Source organism: Pezoporus flaviventris, unplaced genomic scaffold (genome assembly GCF_033815535.1).
Source record: "Pezoporus flaviventris isolate CSIRO_AGI_PZ_B2104156 unplaced genomic scaffold, CSIRO_AGI_Pfla_v1 ptg000002l, whole genome shotgun sequence".
Taxonomy (NCBI): domain Eukaryota; kingdom Metazoa; phylum Chordata; class Aves; order Psittaciformes; family Psittacidae; genus Pezoporus; species Pezoporus flaviventris.
Genome location: NW_026892550.1, coordinates 88,544,611 through 88,561,389, shown reverse-complemented (window position 1 = coordinate 88,561,389; position 16,779 = coordinate 88,544,611). Strand labels below are relative to the sequence as shown.

Sequence of the window (16,779 nt, the reverse complement as noted above, 5' to 3'; positions counted from 1 at the left end):
AATATTACTAATCTAAGCAGTAATGCCCAGTGTACTAACAATATCTGTCAGGTCAGATAGTCACAAAATAGCATTTGTGCTTAGCACAAAGGCCTAATTTATTTTTCTGTTGTCTGCCACAGCTATATTTCTTAGAATGAGTCTACTATGACAGAAATATACCTTGAGAACAGGGATTTTACTTTCCAGAGTAGTTTCATCATAGGCTGCGATAGAAATAAGGCCTTGTCTGTATCAGCTGCTCTGCAGAGTTTGCCTGGCCAGTGTGACTGCTGGCCTCTGCCAGAGGAATGTCAAAGGCAGCTGTCAAATGAGCTAGAATTTCTGAATATCTTACTGACGATGAAATTTAGAAGTTGCAATATTTTTGCAACAAACAATCTGTTTTTTTCATATAATATTTGTATGCATAGGAAATTGTGATATGATGCACCTGTATCTTTTTGGTTTTGTTTTGTTTGGTTTTCCCTTCAATGGTTGATCAAGAAATTATCGCTTTTCATTCCAGGAGAGTAAAGCATATGCAGGCCTTCCTAGCTGTAACAGAACTTTTCTACAAAGTACATCTTTATAACAGACTAATTTTCAATAACCTATAATCTAAACAATCGGTTGTTTGGGTTTTTTCAGCCTCCAGTAACAAAAAACTTAGTAACCAATTGCAAACCTGTGACTGACAGGATTCGTAAGGCATACAAGGACAAAAACAAATACAGGTATGTTGTTAACAGTATGTTGTTTCAGTGCTAGATTCTGTAAAGCAGTAAGAAGAGATAAATACGTACATGTTAAAAAATTGTATGTTAACATATCTTAGCTCCATTTAACAGTGAAATTGAAGAAACATACTGATATCTGCTAATGTTTCATTTTTCAGAATGATGTGATTTTTTTTTTTCATAATTTCTTACGTAGTTGTCTAAATATTTCCATGCTACTTCTGTCATTGGACCAGATCCTAATTTCTGTTGTACCATAGTCAGCCCGAGTATCTTTAGATGTCTGTATAAATTGACTATATGTAGTGAGTGAGGGCATTCAAAGTAGCATAAACAGGAGAAAAGAGTCTGTTCTGTACCTAGAAGTCGTAAATCTGCTTCATCCTTCTTTCTGCTGATGCTTAAAAAGAGAAAAGCACTTTTAACACTACCTTGTAGGTTTCCTGAAAGGAGGAGAAGTGACACAGAGGTAGGGAGGCAAGAAAAGGGTTTCCATCCTGTTTTGGAAAGGGCAGGACAAACCATGACCATGACCATAGCTTTGTTTGAATAATTGTATTTACATAGATCTGCCTGAGATCAAGTTCTCTCATATCTTTTCTGAGACCTGCAAACCAATTGCATGCCACTGAGGCTGTTTGCTGGTATGGAGCTTACTGTCTTGTCTTCTGCCCATCACCTTACCAGAAGTTGCCCCAGGAGGGACTACAAAGCCAAATAAAGCTGTAGAATGAAAGAAAATTACAGGTGCTGCTTAGGGCAGCTTTTGGACATTATTATACATTAATACATAGCACTTCAAGTTGTGCTGTAAGCCTTATAAATAATTCCCTTCCCGGGGGAGAGTGTAGGTTAAAACTGAAAAGCTGATGCAACACATGAGATTGACAAATGTTGGAGTGGGGGCAAGAATTTGCTGTACTTAAACTGATTGCTAGTAATGTATTTATATCATTAGGATATATGCTCCTCTTTTGTTCTGTTGAGCTCTAATACTAAATTAATTTTGTGAGCTTTATAAATGCAGTAGGTTCTCAGGCGAGACTTCAAGAACAGGAGGGTTATTTTCTTGTAGCAAGATAAGAAGGGTGAACAATGTGGTACCTCAAGTAAGACAGCTACACTGGGGTCAAATGCTCCTTCAAACTCAAGACATCCTTCAGAGATGATATTATACTTCTGCATTTCATATACTTGGTTTGTTTGCTATTGATTACATGGGTTAGAGGTTTTCTTTGTATTTAATTTTGTAGTATTATATACTCTCTGTAATTCTAAGATTTTTCTGGGGTTGGTGATTGGAAAAGAAGAATGTTTTCTCATATCTGAAGAGTAATTATAAATTGCAATTCTGAATTTTGTTTAAAATACAAAACAAGTAAATAGTATGGTGTTATGATTACTCTCAGCTCGACTGTTGCTTTTATGCCAAAATTCGTAATTTATATACTTTGCATTAGAATTCAGTTCTTTAATTTTTGGGTGGCTACTAATAAATCAATAGGAAGCTCGTTCTGTGCAAGAGCATTAGCTGAAAAAAAGTAAATACAATGATAGAAAGCAAATGGCAAATTCTATTGGAAGTTGGTCAATCAGATTAGAAACAAGTTATTGAATAGAAGATTAATATTTATTGAACCTGGCTTTGCATTGCTTTATTAATGTAGAAATATTATTTGAACAATAAGGTTTGAAATCATGGGAGAAGAGGAAATTGCCTTCAAAATGATTCGCACAAATGTGTCTCATGTAGTTGGGCAGCTGGATGACATACGAAAAAATCCCAGGTATCCTGTTTCATGATTTGTATGAAGTTTTGAGGTGGTTTTAATTTCCTGCTTTGATTGTTTAAACTGTGTGTTGAAAAAAAAAAATCATTGCTGTGTATTTCTACACTGTGTTACAGGGCAAGACCAATTCTAATCAAAAGTACTTGTGATGTTTTCTATTTAACTAAAGCTAAGTGACGGCATTCTCTATGGTAGGGCTTATCTCATTAATTTTTGTTACATTTTTATATATCTAAACCCTTTGAAAATTTATGGATAAACGTCAGCTATTTTTGAGGCTCTTGTTTTTGCCATTCTAGAGGACTTACAGTTTATATTTAGGCAATTTTGTTTTAAAGAAAGAGCATTTTGATTTGCTTTATGTAGCAATTTTAAAATAAAACTTAGGTGTAGATTTTGTTCAAAAATCAGCTTTGCTTATCCATCATGTTTTCATGCTCTGTTACAACATGGCAAGATGTCTTAACTTTTTTTATTTTTTTCAAATACTTGGTGAGAAGCAGTCCAGAGCTGGGAGGTAGGCCTGTTTTTTCATTCTGCAATGGTGAAAGGTTTAAATATCCACATGTGAGAGTAGGCACTGAAGTGTTGAAATTAGGCTTCTGAAATAACTGGGATAAATGGGAAAAATAAATGTCGCGGACTACATTTCCCAACAGTGACCTTGGAAAGGAAATGATAACGTATTTGAGACTTCAGTCTGAATCTGCTTTGCAGAAGCACTTAACTGTAGTGCTGAGCCCATTGCATAAGACTGGGATTCAACCAGATGTGGTGAGATAATTTAATAGCTAGCTGACTAGTGAGACAGTGCTTCCACTGGTCTCCTTTCCTCCCTTGCTCTTGGTTGCACACTTCTACCTTGCATCTTGCTTCTGTCTTTAGAAAACTAGAGAGTTCTCTGCCAGTTTAATGAGTTTGGTTTCAAGGAAGAGTCTGACAAGTGTCAGAAAACAGAGCAAGGAGGAAAGTACATAAAGAGCAGTTTTTCACTTGCCTCTTACACTGTACTACTTGCTAGGTCATTCATTCAGAAAGCGGAATGCAAGCTTTAAGACATTTTGCAGCTGAGAGTGGTTTGTATCTCTTGCTCCTCCTTACAAGAGTTGCCACATAACCCCTGCATTCCGGTTCCCACTGTGACGCAGTTGAAAGGAAAAAGTGGGCACTGCCCTAACTCGTCCTGCTTCCTCTTCCTTCTCTCTTTGTATCTGTTTGTTTTAAATGTGAGTGTGATTTCAAGCAAAGGAGGGCATGTAACATGAGCTTCTCAACTTCAGTCTTCAAGTTCATGCTTGCAGTCACTGGCTTCTTATTTTGACGAGTGGTTGCTGATGTCAGGCTTTATCCTGATGCTGTGCTGGTTGTGGTATGAGTATGCCTAATGGATTGAGGCCTGCTAACAACTTAAAATGGAGCTGCCTGCTCTGTGGAGTGATTGCATCCTTAAATGAGGATGTGTTTGAGTGAGGGTGACTTATTTTGGGAAGTTAGGCATACAAGATGAGGCAGGTGAGCTGGTTTGCCTTGAATCTTCTCTGTTTTTCATATAAGGCTCTGGCATGCTGTTATGGACTCAGCTTGAGACTCTGTATATGCATACCCTTTTGGTTTTGTTTGGTTTGGTTTTTGTGGTGTTTTTTTATTCCTCTTAAGAAACACGGTGTATTGTAGACCCAGACTTTTGGCTGACTTGGGAAGTGAGGTTGCATCAATTGCTTGGGCTGTATTCCTGCTAAGTACAGTGCAGTACTGTAGCCGTATCTTGTTAGCAAAGCAGAGCTGGCATGCTTATGCAGGCATGCTATTTCCATCTCTTTGCCACATTTTCCCTGAATATAAAACAATAATTATACACAGTCTCTAAAAACAGATATTCAATGTCTCTCTTGGGATGGACTAAAAGTATTGTTCATTTACTGACGTTTGTTTAGTGCCTTTAAAGAAAAGTGAGTTTTAATTGTCTAAGCAGTATTCTGGAATAGCCAAAGGAATATCAGGTTTGGTTTCTTTTGGAGGGGTTAAAACAGTCTTTCCATTTGAAACTGGTTAATATCCTCATCACTCCTACTTACTGTGCTTTGGTTTGCTACGTGTAGTGTATTTCAGATGAAACTAACCAGGGATATATGTTCCAGGAGAGCAGCTAGTACATTCCCAGGGCTAATGAGCTGCCAGTCCAAGGGACAAGGTCAGGGATAGTCCAGAGTGAACTCCCAAAATGCTTGCAGTGTAGACATGATTGCCATAACCAGCTGCTTTGCATAGTATTACTTGATAGTGTAGACATAGCCTGCTGATCTTTGAAGAGGAGAGGCTTATTTTGTTCTTCTTAGATGTAGCAATTTGAATGACTGTTTATAATCTGCACATAATTGTCTAGAGCAAGGTTACCAGTTATGCTAGGTTCAGGACAGGCTGAGGAAAAGTGGTAATGCCCTGTGTAGGCCAGTTCCTGTGCTCTAGAATTCTGGTTATTTCCAGCTTCATGTAGGAAGTCTGAACTTTGCTCTTTGAAAGAGCACACCATAATATAGTGAATACAGCTGACCAGAACAACTTATTTACAAAGGTTAGCGATTACAAGGCATATGTCACCAGATTCAATTTCTCCCTCTGGGAAAAATGTAAGGGTCTTGTATCTCACAATATAAATAAAGCACATAACCTTGCCCAAATGTGGGAAAGGGAATTTTTGTTGTCAAGTACCAGGTCAGAGTGGCACACTAGCTGCTACTTTAGTTTCCGTAATTTATAGTAGCTTAGATAGTTTGTGTTTCTTATAATAGAAATAACTCTCTGCAGAGGCATTACTGGGAGCATGCTTATTTGGTCAGAGTGATTTCCATATAAATTCTAGCCAGGTGGTGGTTGTTTGTATTTTAGTTGACTATACACAATCAGCTTTGGGTCTGTGATTCAAGTCATGTCAAGTCATATACAATTTATATAGTGTTCTCAGTAACTCAAAGCCTGGCACCAAGCTTTGCCTTCACTTGTACAATCTTCTGTAGTTTTTATGTTGACTTTCTCTAAAGAGTGCAGCATACACAGTAAAATATTAATAATTTGGTATGTTTATGTCCCACAGTGAAGCTCACTTTGTTACTCATGATAATTTATGTAAAACTATAAAAGCCCTTACCCAAATTATAATGCTGGCCTTTTAACTTGCTGCCTGTATCCAGTGGTAGGCTCCGGGATAATGCGTACTAATGCCCATTAGATGGCAGCATTATATAAATAGAAGAGAGAGAAATGTGTCTTGGCATTGGATTCCTCAAAGGCCTTGACTCACTGTCAGCCTTGGTGTTCATAGAATTAATATCAAATCAATTTAAAATAATGCAACAATTAGAAGCTGATTGCCAGTTTCAAATATATCAATTTAGTTTTAAAAGGATATTGTATCGATTTTGTGTAAAAGGATTTTTTGTTCTTGGTTTGCCAATACCTATGTTATATTATTAAAGAAATATTCTAACAATGACTTCTTGTTTTCTAGAAAATTTGTTTGCCTAAATGACAACATTGATCACAATCATAAGGATGCTCAAACAGTGAAAGCAGTGCTTAGGGATTTTTATGAATCAATGTTTCCTATACCTTCCCAATTTGAATTGCCAAGAGAATATCGGAATCGTTTCCTTCACATGCATGAACTCCAAGAATGGTATGTTACACAAGTTCTCTTCAAGTTACTGTAGTGTGGTACCATAGAATTATAGAACATATCAGTACAAGCAGTCTTCCTCCCTCCTTTCCCCCCAGTGTTTTCATGAAGGAGTTAAAGGTGAAAATAATGTGATGAGATTTGAATGGACCACAATTTGAGATTTAAAGGATTTGGGTTTTTCTGGTGCTCCTGAAGTCATTAGTCATTAGCTTTTCATTGATTGACTCTAACCCACTTCAAGAAAAAGTTGTTTGTATGGGTGGCTATAATTTTAAGTAATTCAGGAATTCTGGATTTCTTTAAGCCCCCACTATTTGGAATGCCTGTTGCACAGGAGCAATATAAACTGTTCAGTTTCTCATTAAGGGTTGTTTTGGGTTTTTTTTTTAATCTGTCAGCAGTGATCAGGTGGATAATCATCAGAAAAGATACATGTGTCTCATTTTTACATAATGTGTGAAAATTTTGTGTTTACCACTTGCCATTTTATAAACAATAATTTCAGAAACTTCAGGGGCAGTTGATTTGAGAACACAAGCAAAAGGTTAGCAGGTAGAGTGAAAAATGAGACAAGAAGACTAGTTTAGTAATCTTGTTGCTGATCAGCAAATTATGAGAAATGAATGTTAGGAGAGAGAGAGAGATGAACCGTACAAAGAATCAGAACGACTGTAGGTGACAAGAAGAGGTATGGATTGTAGTGCTACAAGCTGTAGCAATGGCAGAACGAGTGGGAAGCAAACCCATTTCAGCAGTTAATCTCTAGAAATTTGTGCCGGAAGAGTAGACATATTGTTGGCTCTCTGAGGACATCCACTGAGACTTTGTTAGCTTCAAAAAGACACTTTATTTTGTTTGTTCATAGCCAAAGATTCCTACTAGCATGGGTTAAAGCATGCTCAAGTGCTGGTGGAAATCCATGTTTATCAAAACATTTTAGAGTCATGAAAGAGCTCAGGTCAGAAGGGATCTCAAAAGATCATCTGGCCATTTTGTGGGAAAGTGAGCCTAGATGAGATTATCTAGTACCCTGTGCAGCCATGTTGCGAAAACCTCTAGTGATGAGAATTCCGCAATGTCCCTGGGAATTGTTCTCACTGTAAAAATAATTATATCAAGATGAAACCTCTCCCAGTCAAATTGTACTTGTTGCCCCTTGTCCTCTCCGTGTGGCTGTGTGAAAACAGAGCCTCCGTCCTCTTCTAGCCATCCTTTCAGCCCATCTCATGAAAACTCTTTAAAATTTATATATTTGTATTTAAAATATATGAACCTGTTTTACTGTTTTTCTGTTTCCTTCTTTCTTTGTGCAGGAGGGCGTATAGAGACAAGCTCAAATTCTGGACCCATTGTGTTCTAGTAACACTTATTGTATTTACAGTCATCTCATTTTTTGCTGAACAGGTAAAATTAATACCTTATCAAATCTGTAGCACTTAATAAATTGGTGTTATCTTCAGAATATAAAATATTTTTTTTAAATGGGTTTTGAAGAGTATCTAGGATTTTACCTTCATAAAGGAAGCAACAGTGTTACATGACTAATGATTAGGTTGCTTTAAGTCATCATGTTGAAATTCCTTGAAAAGAGTCACATGGGGGGAAGGAAAGCAGTATTCCCTTTTCAGGTGCCTTGTGGCTGTCAGGACCATCATCAGTGTGCCAAATTTGGATGCTCAGAATCCGTAATTGTTTTTTAAATTCTTGGTCTGTTAACAAACATATTGGTAAAGGTTCAAAGTAAGTTAATGGGAAGGACATTTAAGTAACAACTATACTCTAGTCCTGAAGAGAATCTTAAAGTATCTAGAGGCCTTATCTAAATTTCATCCCTAAGTAATTGCAAAGACTTCAGTTGAATTCAAAAGGTTATGAATCTGACACAAAGGAAAAAGATGCTCCACTTCTGCAAGCATAAAATGGCTTTCTTGAACATGATTAATCCTGCTGAACTAAGAGGGACACAATGGAACAAATTGTATGGGTAATTCTTTGCAGGTTGGGGCCTTAAGTAACACTTTCCGTGGTCTGATGAAGAGGGTGTAAATCTTGAAAGGTTGGCTTTTAATTATTTTTTTCCCACCTGTAACTTTTGCATGAATCTTTCTCTTGATTTTTCAGCCTTTTCTATATATTAGAAAACTCATCCTCTGTTAGTAACTTGGTTTTGGAAGGGGGTCCTCAACTTTGTAGTACAGCTAGGTGTATAAATAATGCTTAAGGTGCCAGCTTCATGTTTATCTTTTAGAAACTGAATATAGCCTGGTGTTAATATAAATACACAAATTATCTTTTAAATAATCAGAATATAGGCATACTGTATTACTTACTTTCTGCTTGTATTCTGGTTATTGAGAAGTCCATTGGAAATGGGCACGCCTAATAGATGAAATGGAATAAATAACTTTTTGTGCAGTGTTGTCCTAATGACCATGGATGGTACAGATTTTGTAGATTTTAGGATGAAAGCCTGATCGACTGTGCACCTCTAGCCCAGCAGAAAAGTAATTACTGTATTTTTTGTTTTCTCTCATCAGCTAATTGCACTTAAAAGAAAGATATTTCCAAGGAGAAGGATCCAAAAGGAAGTTGGTCATGAACGAATCAAAGTATAGAAGAGCTTTATTTTGGAGATCAGTCTACCTCAAAATGTGATAAGCATTTAAGATCTCTCATAAGTGTCTTTTATGGTTTGATATTTAACTACGTTGAGATGAAGAAAAAAAATCATGCCTCTGCAGTTAGAATCTCTGCAGTACTCTTCATGATATACAGGCTGCTGGAGCTGTTGACAATGCAAAATGATGAAAACAAATACTTGCAGGAAACCTGTACTTAGGCAGTTTTCAACAGATCTTACTTTACAACTGGTAGTTCATGGCCATTTTATCCTTTTTTATAAAAAGGGTTACCTAAAGAAATTTAACTGCATTTATTGCAGTGGATGTTGCCAACTAGAGGAAACGTTGGGAGGTAGAGTTGTTTGGGATCAGCTTAACAGGTCCTTGATCTTGCATTCCAAATCTTTTTGCAAGTTTCTGTCGATGCTGCTTTTTTTTAGCCCTAAGGGAAAATTGAAGTTTATGTAACTCATTTAGATTTAGTATACATTTATTAATGTTGACATTCTTTAAAGCACAGTGTGATAATTCATCCCCCTATTTGTAGTATTTAATTGGGTATTGGAAGAAATATATGCTAATAAAAATTTACACAGTAACAGAACAAGTAATGGTTATTTGAAAGATACTTTATATCTGGTGTATTGTATTCCAAAGAATACCGTGGTGTTTTTTCTTGGCTTGATTACAAAGGGAGGGTTGTAATCAAATGAAAATGATCAAGGTATAGCATTTTACAAACATTGTAAATATAAAAACAAAAGTGCCTCTATATGAATGGGTAATGAATTGTTTCAATGTAGCAATGTATGGGAGCAGTGTTTCACTTCACAAAACAATATTTGTACTAACATACGAAGCTTTGGTGTTTTTAATTTAACAGGGTTCGGCCCTCTATTTTGCTGAGACGTCAGAATAGTGCAGTTTTATGTGGGAAGGGATACTGAATCTTTTCAAGCAGAAATTTTTGGTGTATCTTCAGCTATTTGTTTTAGCAGCAAAGAAAAAAGCATTATTTTTTGTAATCAGATGATGTACAAAACGTGTGCATATGTATTGTAAGATACTTGGTTTGCTTTGAAATGAACTAAAATGTGATAAAAGTTTTGTCTGTTGTTTCTGGTTTAAAGTAAACAAAAAGTCACCTATTTTGATAAATTAGCTTATGAATCATTATGTTAAAAGCTTTTTTCCCTTAAAAATCTTCCAACAGTAATAGTTTAATCTGAAGCACGAGTGAATTCTCAAAGTATAGCCGAACTTTTCAGCATTGTAAAAATGCAGGCACTTATAATTAGTAAGGTTATTTCTTGCTAGCAATACATATTATGCTGAAATGTAGAATATAAGTAGTTTAGATCTACAGTACTTCAGGAAAGCTAACTCCACCCCAGCTAGACCCAGTGAAAATGTAAAACTTGGTTAAGGAAATACAAAGAAGTTCTCAGATGGTTGAGGCTAATGAGAACACTAAAAACTGAAACAGCGTTAGGATTTTGTTGTATTTAGATTTTGTAGTTTGTCTTTATAAGTGAAGAGTAAAATACTTTAAGTGGCTGAGGACAGAAACTCCTGTGAGGACAGCAGAAAAAGCTGGAAAAAACAGAACCAACCCAAACAAACAAAAAACCCCAACCAAAACAAACACCACCACCCCCCAACCAAAGCAACTCAACAACTGAAATAATAAAACATGTAGTTTGTGAAATTGATCTGCCTTGAGAAATATTGCTGGTTTGCACTGACTTTAGGGAAAAGTTCTCCTTTTGCATCACCTCCTGGCCTACAAACACTAGAACAACTTATTTTGCGGGCTTTCTTTTTCTTTTACTATAAATTAAAGCCATTTCTATTAATAAAGAATGAAATCAGATAAAGGTAGGTGAGGTTAACGCTGAACCTGCACGCCGTGCCTGGCCCAGACCGCAGATACCGCTCCTGAGGGCACCGGGTGGGGGTGTGGTGTTAGTGCGCATGCACTCGAGCCCTGTTGTGCGGGCCGTACGCTTTCCCGCCGTTTCCTCAGGGAAGGAGGCTGCTGAGGTGGCAGTGCTCCCTGCCATTCCCGGCCGTCTCTGTCACCGGGAAGGGCGCGGGAGCACAAGGAACGCGAGAAGTTCTATAAGAGCCAGGGTGAGGGGTTTGGGTGCTCGCTCTCCCTGCCGCTTGGTGGGGTCCCCTCCTTGTGCGGAGGCGGCGGCTGTGATGAGTGCTGTGTGGGGGTGAACGTGAAGAAGGGGCCAATGCAGGGGATGGAAGGTGTTTGGGTGGAGAGTAAGGAATAAGGTTAGGACACCACAGTGGCTTCCCCCCCAAACCTGGTGTGGTGTGGTGCAGGCTTGTGTCCCTTCCTGCCCTGAGGTAGGAACAGGTGGGCCCCATGGTGAAAAGCCCCACACAGGAAATGCACACAAATGTTGGTTTATTTTATCAACTCACCAGAGGAGGTGAGTTTCTCTGAAAAGTAGTTGTTAAGTACACAACTGTAGATTGAAGATACTTGTTTAAAGCAGGTAGCTACACAGGATAGGTGTAGGATATGTGGGGTTGTGAGGCAGCAAGTTCTTTTACAGTCTATGGGGGGCTCAGAAGTTCTGCTTTGTATATTGATTTTCAGTACAAAGGAAACTATGTCAGATAAAATATACGAATGCGCTTTAAAGTTGCACTTTGTTTAGGAGCACAGAGACACACAGACATAAGAATGTACATAATTTACTTCCTTGTTTTTCAGCAGAATCAAGTATGTGCCTACTAGCCCTGGTATTTATTCTTAACATCACTACTGATGGGTAATCCTTTGGATTACCTTGAAACTAAAGTATTTTGACTGCTTGAGGGTCCTTACAGGTGAAAACTGTTTACAAGGGTGTCTATAACAGGGCAACATAAGCATGGAAACATAATTTATATTATGGGGAAAGGTAACAAATACAACATACTGCTTTGGTAGGAAGAAAACCTTATTATGGCTCCATCAGGAAGAAAGCATGGAGGAAAAGCTAGTAAACCAGCACAGGAAGATCAAGCCATACCTGCCTATGACTTTCAGGAGGAAAGAAAAGAGCTGAGTGGATCAGAGGAAGATACTAGAAAAGGTGTTTATGTAATTTTTTAGTATTTTTTTTGAATTTGAAGTTCATAGTATTTCTGACTATGAATGAAGAGACTTCTGTGTTAGCAAGTGCTTGTGTAAGCATGGTTCATGTTTATTATGAACCTATTGCCGATTGACCTCCTAGTATATAGTTTTAATAGAATTTTGAAGAGAACAAAGTAGAATAGCTCTGTCTATTGCACTATTAATGCCTTGAAATTACAGGTGGAGTCTTTAAGAGTAGGATTTTGTTACGTGATTTTATTACCTTATTTTAATGCCATATCCTTCTGTCACCTGGCTGCCTAGAGCATTGTGAGGTGAGGACTGAACAGAAGAGCTCCGCTTCTACGGAGTGCTGAGTTGGGTATGGTAGTTGGAGTCTTAATGCTGGCAGGGTTAAGAGTATTTCATGAAGAATCTGAGCTGAAGAAAGAGCATATAAAGCTGAGGAAAAAAAAAATCAGATTCTTGTTGAGTTTTGAGGAAGTTTCATATAAAAAAATGGATTTTTCTTAAAAAGTTCTCGCTCATCACGATAGGTTTTTGTAAAGTTTGATGTAACTGTTTCTGGATTTTTTGTCTTTCAGCAGTTATCTCTGTGTTTGTTTCTCATAGTTTCTCCCCTTCTTCATTCAGACTAAATGTTTACCAAGTCATTAACAGAAATCTGACAGCAAAGGATTTTTTTTTTGAAAGAAGTTACCTTCTTTTTTTATATCTGTTTTTTTATATCTGTTTGTGATTTTAATTTTTTTTAAATGTCAGACTACAGAATCTCAATGCATATTTTACAGTAGCATGAAATTCTTCCAGGTAAGTCTTTTTCAATTTTTAGATTATTTTACCTTTCTGATGATTGTTACATTGTGAGTTGGGAATAATTGTGTAGTTGTGGACAAAGAAACTGCAACTGGTTGGGATCAGCCCAGAGAAACTCAAGGCAGTGCCGGCTCAAATCTAGCCTTGCAGAATAATTCACCACCATGTCAAATCCACATTCAAATTTTAGGAGCTGCATGTGTTATGGATGGCAACTGAGATCCATGAGACATTCATAGAAGTGGCATTACAGAAAAGTAACTACACTTTTAATAATTCAAATAACCTCAAGAAAATATAAGATATTTTTGTAAATCTTTTTAAAATCTGTATTAAGGTGAAACACCAGTAATGGACAAGCATGGAAAGAAAAGACCTTTGGTGACTACTCATGTGGTTCCAGATGATGTAGGGTAAGGATTGTTAGGATTTGTTTGTTTGTTTTTTTATTTCAAAATATGCAAGTCTTAAATAGGTACCAATTTCAGTTATTCATTATATCCTTTGTGGTATTTGATTCAAAAATCAGGTTACAGATAATGCAGTAGATGTAGGTTAAAAAGAAAAGGAGTACTTTAAAATGAGTAATTTTGCAGTTTCTTTGTAGACACTTTTGGACATGCATAAATTATATGAGAATTCTTAAAATTCTTGTTTCTTTCAGAAGATGATTTTAAGTTTTATCTGAGATTGCTGATAATTTCATTAATTTTCTCCCCCCCCCGATCTTAGTTGTCAGAACATACTAACAGTACTTTAATCCAACTATTGCATGAAAAATACATTCTATTTACAGATAAATCTTATGAAATGCAATATTTATGGGCAGTAATGTAAAAAAAGTGTATGTTGAAATATTTTTTAGCAAGGTTATAGCTGTTGAATTTAAGATCCCTTTTTTTCCTTTTTGAAGAGTAAAAAAGAAGCGACATCCTGTGGAGAAGATGATATAAAACAAAGATAAACATTTTCTTTACCCACCATGACCCTTTTTGGACTTGTCAGCTATTGTACCGGTGTCTTACACACTGGTGTCATAGATTCATAGAACAGAATCATAGAATCATCATCTTAAAGATGTTGTAGAAACAACCCTGTTATTACTTGTCTTGGATTTTTCTTACTATGCCAGTCATGATAACTATGATGGACTTGTTTTCATTTGATGTTCCAAATACTTTTCGTGTAGAGAATGCTCTATTTTATTTACCGTCCTCCTTTACTCAAGACACTTGAAATACCTAATACTGCCTTTTTACAAGAGAGTAGGTTAATAGATTAGTAATTCATTTTTTTTAAATCAGATTGGTCTAAAAAAGAGACCTCTCACAGGAGAAGAAAAGGAGTTCCATTTTTCAGTAGCAGCCCTTTCACCGCTTACAAGTAATAGGCATGGGAATAAAACGAGTATTAAGTATATAAAGCATCCCTTATTCTAAAGTCAGAAAATGGGCCAATAAAAATTTTAAACACTGTTTTGTAGGGGTGAAGTGCAGAATATGCTGGAAAGATTTGGAGGTAAGTACATTTACATTCCAATAAATTAAAAGCCGATTCATATTTAAGTTGCAGAACTCGCACAAATTCCTTACCATAAAATAAGTTTCAAGATTTGCATCAAATGACCAGACTTTGTAGCATTTTGCAGCATTTCTGAAAAAAGCTGGTTTTCAGGAAAAAAAAAAAGTTATACCTACGTAGAGCAAAGAGAAAGAAAATGTGGGAATAACAACATATAAAGTGAGATATACTAGTGTAGGTAATTACAAAGGAAAAAGTGCTTTTGATTATCAATTCCAATTTTAAGGTGACAGTTAAGAGGCACTGATTATATTGTAGAGAAAAGGGACAATGTGAGTAAGAACTGTAATTCTTACTCATCTTTTTGTTAAAACAACATAAAGGGACTGGGGATTGCAAGACATGAGTGGGAAATAAGGAACATGTAAATTTCAATATAAGCAGCAAAATACAAAAGATAGTTTTCATTTTAGACAAGGAATTTTGGCAGTAGTTGTGATACAGAATGAGCTAGAGAGTAGTCTCTGCACCTTCATAATAAAGAAGCAAAAGCTGAATCACAGCATGATAGGTTCTAATTGGTGGGGCCCCTGAGAGAGGTGGGACTTGAAGCAGATGCTCAAGTAGTTGGTGGGGCTGGGTAAGGAGCAGTTGCAACTCCAAAGGCCAAGTGTTGGTTAGAGCATACAAGGGGCTAAGGGAAGCAGCAGTTTCACCAGTGCCAACAGCAGGTGGAGGAACACCTAAAATACAGCAGCACCCAGATTACATTAGCTTCTTTGCATCAGAACACACTTTGTTCTCTTTTCCAAAGTGTAACTTTGCTCTCATCAGCAAATGCTCTCATCAGCATTTTTGATAAAAGGCCCAATGTATCTCAGTAGGCTGAAGCTATAAATATTCTTTCATTTTTAGCGGACATTAACAAGGCTCTCTTAGCTAAGAGGAAAAGATTAGAAATGTATACAAAAGCCTCACTAAAAACCAGTAACCAGAAGATTGAACATGTTTGGAAAACACAGCAGGAGCAAAGGTAACACCCTTGTTTTTCAAACCTGTGAAATCAAGTTCCCTTTTGTGTTACAGCATGGCTAGTTGGTGCATCTTGCAATTAAATAGCAAACAGTGTATCTGCTAGTTAAATGATCCTCAGGACAGTGAGAAGAGCGTGCAGCAAGCTCACTGCCCTGGACTTCAAAAGGTCAGACTTTGGCCTCTTCAGGAACCTGCTTAGTAAGGTTCCATGGGATATAGCCCTAAGAGGGCAGGGGGGCCCAAGACTGTTGGTTGATACTCAAGGTTCACCTGCTACAAGCTCAGGAGTGTTGCATCCCAACTAGAAGGAAGTGCAGCAGAAGGGCCAGGAGACCACCTTGGATGGATAAGGAGCTGCTGAGGAAAATTCAGATGAAAAAAGAGGCTTATAAAAAGTGGAAGCAAGGACAGGCAGCCTGGGAAGAATACAGGGATGTTGTCCGGGAAGCTAGGGACCAGATTAGGAAAGCCCAGTTAGAATTAAACTTTGCTAGGGGTATTAAGGATAACAGGAAGGGATTCTACAGGTATGTAGCAAATAAAAGACAGACAAGGGAGAACGGAGGTCCCCTGAGGAAGCTCTCGGAAGAGCTAGCTACACAGGATTTGGAGAAGACTGAGGTTCTGAATGACATCTTTGCCTCGGTCTTCACTGGCAAAGGCTCTGACCAAACCACCCAAGTCTTGGAAGGCAGATGCAGGGACTGTGAGAATAAAGACCTTGCGCCCACTGTAGGAGATGATGGTTCGAGACCATCTTAAAAATCTGAACGTGCACAAGTCCATGGGTCCTGATGAGATCCATCCGCGGGTCCTGAAGGAGCTGGCAGATGAAGTTGCTAAGCCACTGGCCATCATATTTGAGAAATCATGGCAGTCAGGTGAAGTTCCCAATGACTGGAAAAAGGGAAATATAACCCCCATTTTCAAGAAAATGGATGACCTGGGGAATTACAGTCAGTCTGATGTCATCTACCTGGACTTGTGTAAAGCGTTCAACACTGTCCCACATGACATCCTTGTGTCTAAATTGGAGAGACATGAATTTGATGGATGGACTACTCGGTGGATAAAGAACTGGTTGGATGGCCGCACCCAAAGAGTTGTGGTCAATGGCTCAATGTCTGGCTGGAGACCAGTAACGAGTGGTGTCCCTCAGGGATTGGTGTTGGGACCGGTCTTGTTTAACATCTTCATCACTGACATGGACAGTGGGATTGAGTGCGCACTCAGCAAGTTTGCCGATGACACCAAGCTGTGTGGTTCAGTTGATACGCTGGAGGGAAGGAATGCCATCCAGAGGGACCTCGACACGCTTGTGAGGTGGGCTGATGCCAACCTCATGAAGTTTAACCATGCCAAGTGCAAGGTTCTACACCTGGGTCGGAGCAATCCCAGGCACAGCTACGGGTTGGGCAGAGAAGAGATTCAGAGCAGCCCTGTGGAGAAAGACTTGGGGGTGGTGGTTGATGAGAAAATGAACATGAGCAGGCAGTGT

General features: G+C 37.9%; 2 protein-coding genes across 5 annotated transcripts in view; both read left to right on the top strand.

Moving 5' to 3' along the window:
• Positions 1 to 11,907, top strand: part of GNPTAB (N-acetylglucosamine-1-phosphate transferase subunits alpha and beta) — a 45,289-nt gene extending 33,382 nt beyond the window's left edge. For 2 of the 4 annotated variants that reach the window (XM_061444978.1, XM_061444981.1), the window contains 5 exons: positions 631 to 716; positions 2,408 to 2,506; positions 6,015 to 6,182; positions 7,499 to 7,589; positions 8,723 to 9,913. In XM_061444978.1, the coding sequence (XP_061300962.1) occupies positions 631 to 716; positions 2,408 to 2,506; positions 6,015 to 6,182; positions 7,499 to 7,589; positions 8,723 to 8,800 (522 nt within the window). In that variant the 3' untranslated portion in view covers positions 8,801 to 9,913. Of the gene's footprint in view, positions 1 to 630; positions 717 to 2,407; positions 2,507 to 6,014; positions 6,183 to 7,498; positions 7,590 to 8,183; positions 8,242 to 8,722; positions 9,914 to 11,759 lie in introns of those variants that run through there. The other 2 variants (XM_061444979.1, XM_061444980.1) reach the window with 2 other exon arrangements.
• Positions 11,772 to 16,779, top strand: part of SYCP3 (synaptonemal complex protein 3) — an 11,176-nt gene continuing 6,168 nt past the window's right edge. The window contains exons 1-4 of the mRNA XM_061444985.1: positions 11,772 to 11,904; positions 13,063 to 13,138; positions 14,209 to 14,243; positions 15,162 to 15,279. Coding sequence (XP_061300969.1) covers positions 11,775 to 11,904; positions 13,063 to 13,138; positions 14,209 to 14,243; positions 15,162 to 15,279 — 359 coding nt within the window. The 5' untranslated portion in view covers positions 11,772 to 11,774. The remainder of the gene's footprint in view (positions 11,905 to 13,062; positions 13,139 to 14,208; positions 14,244 to 15,161; positions 15,280 to 16,779) is intronic.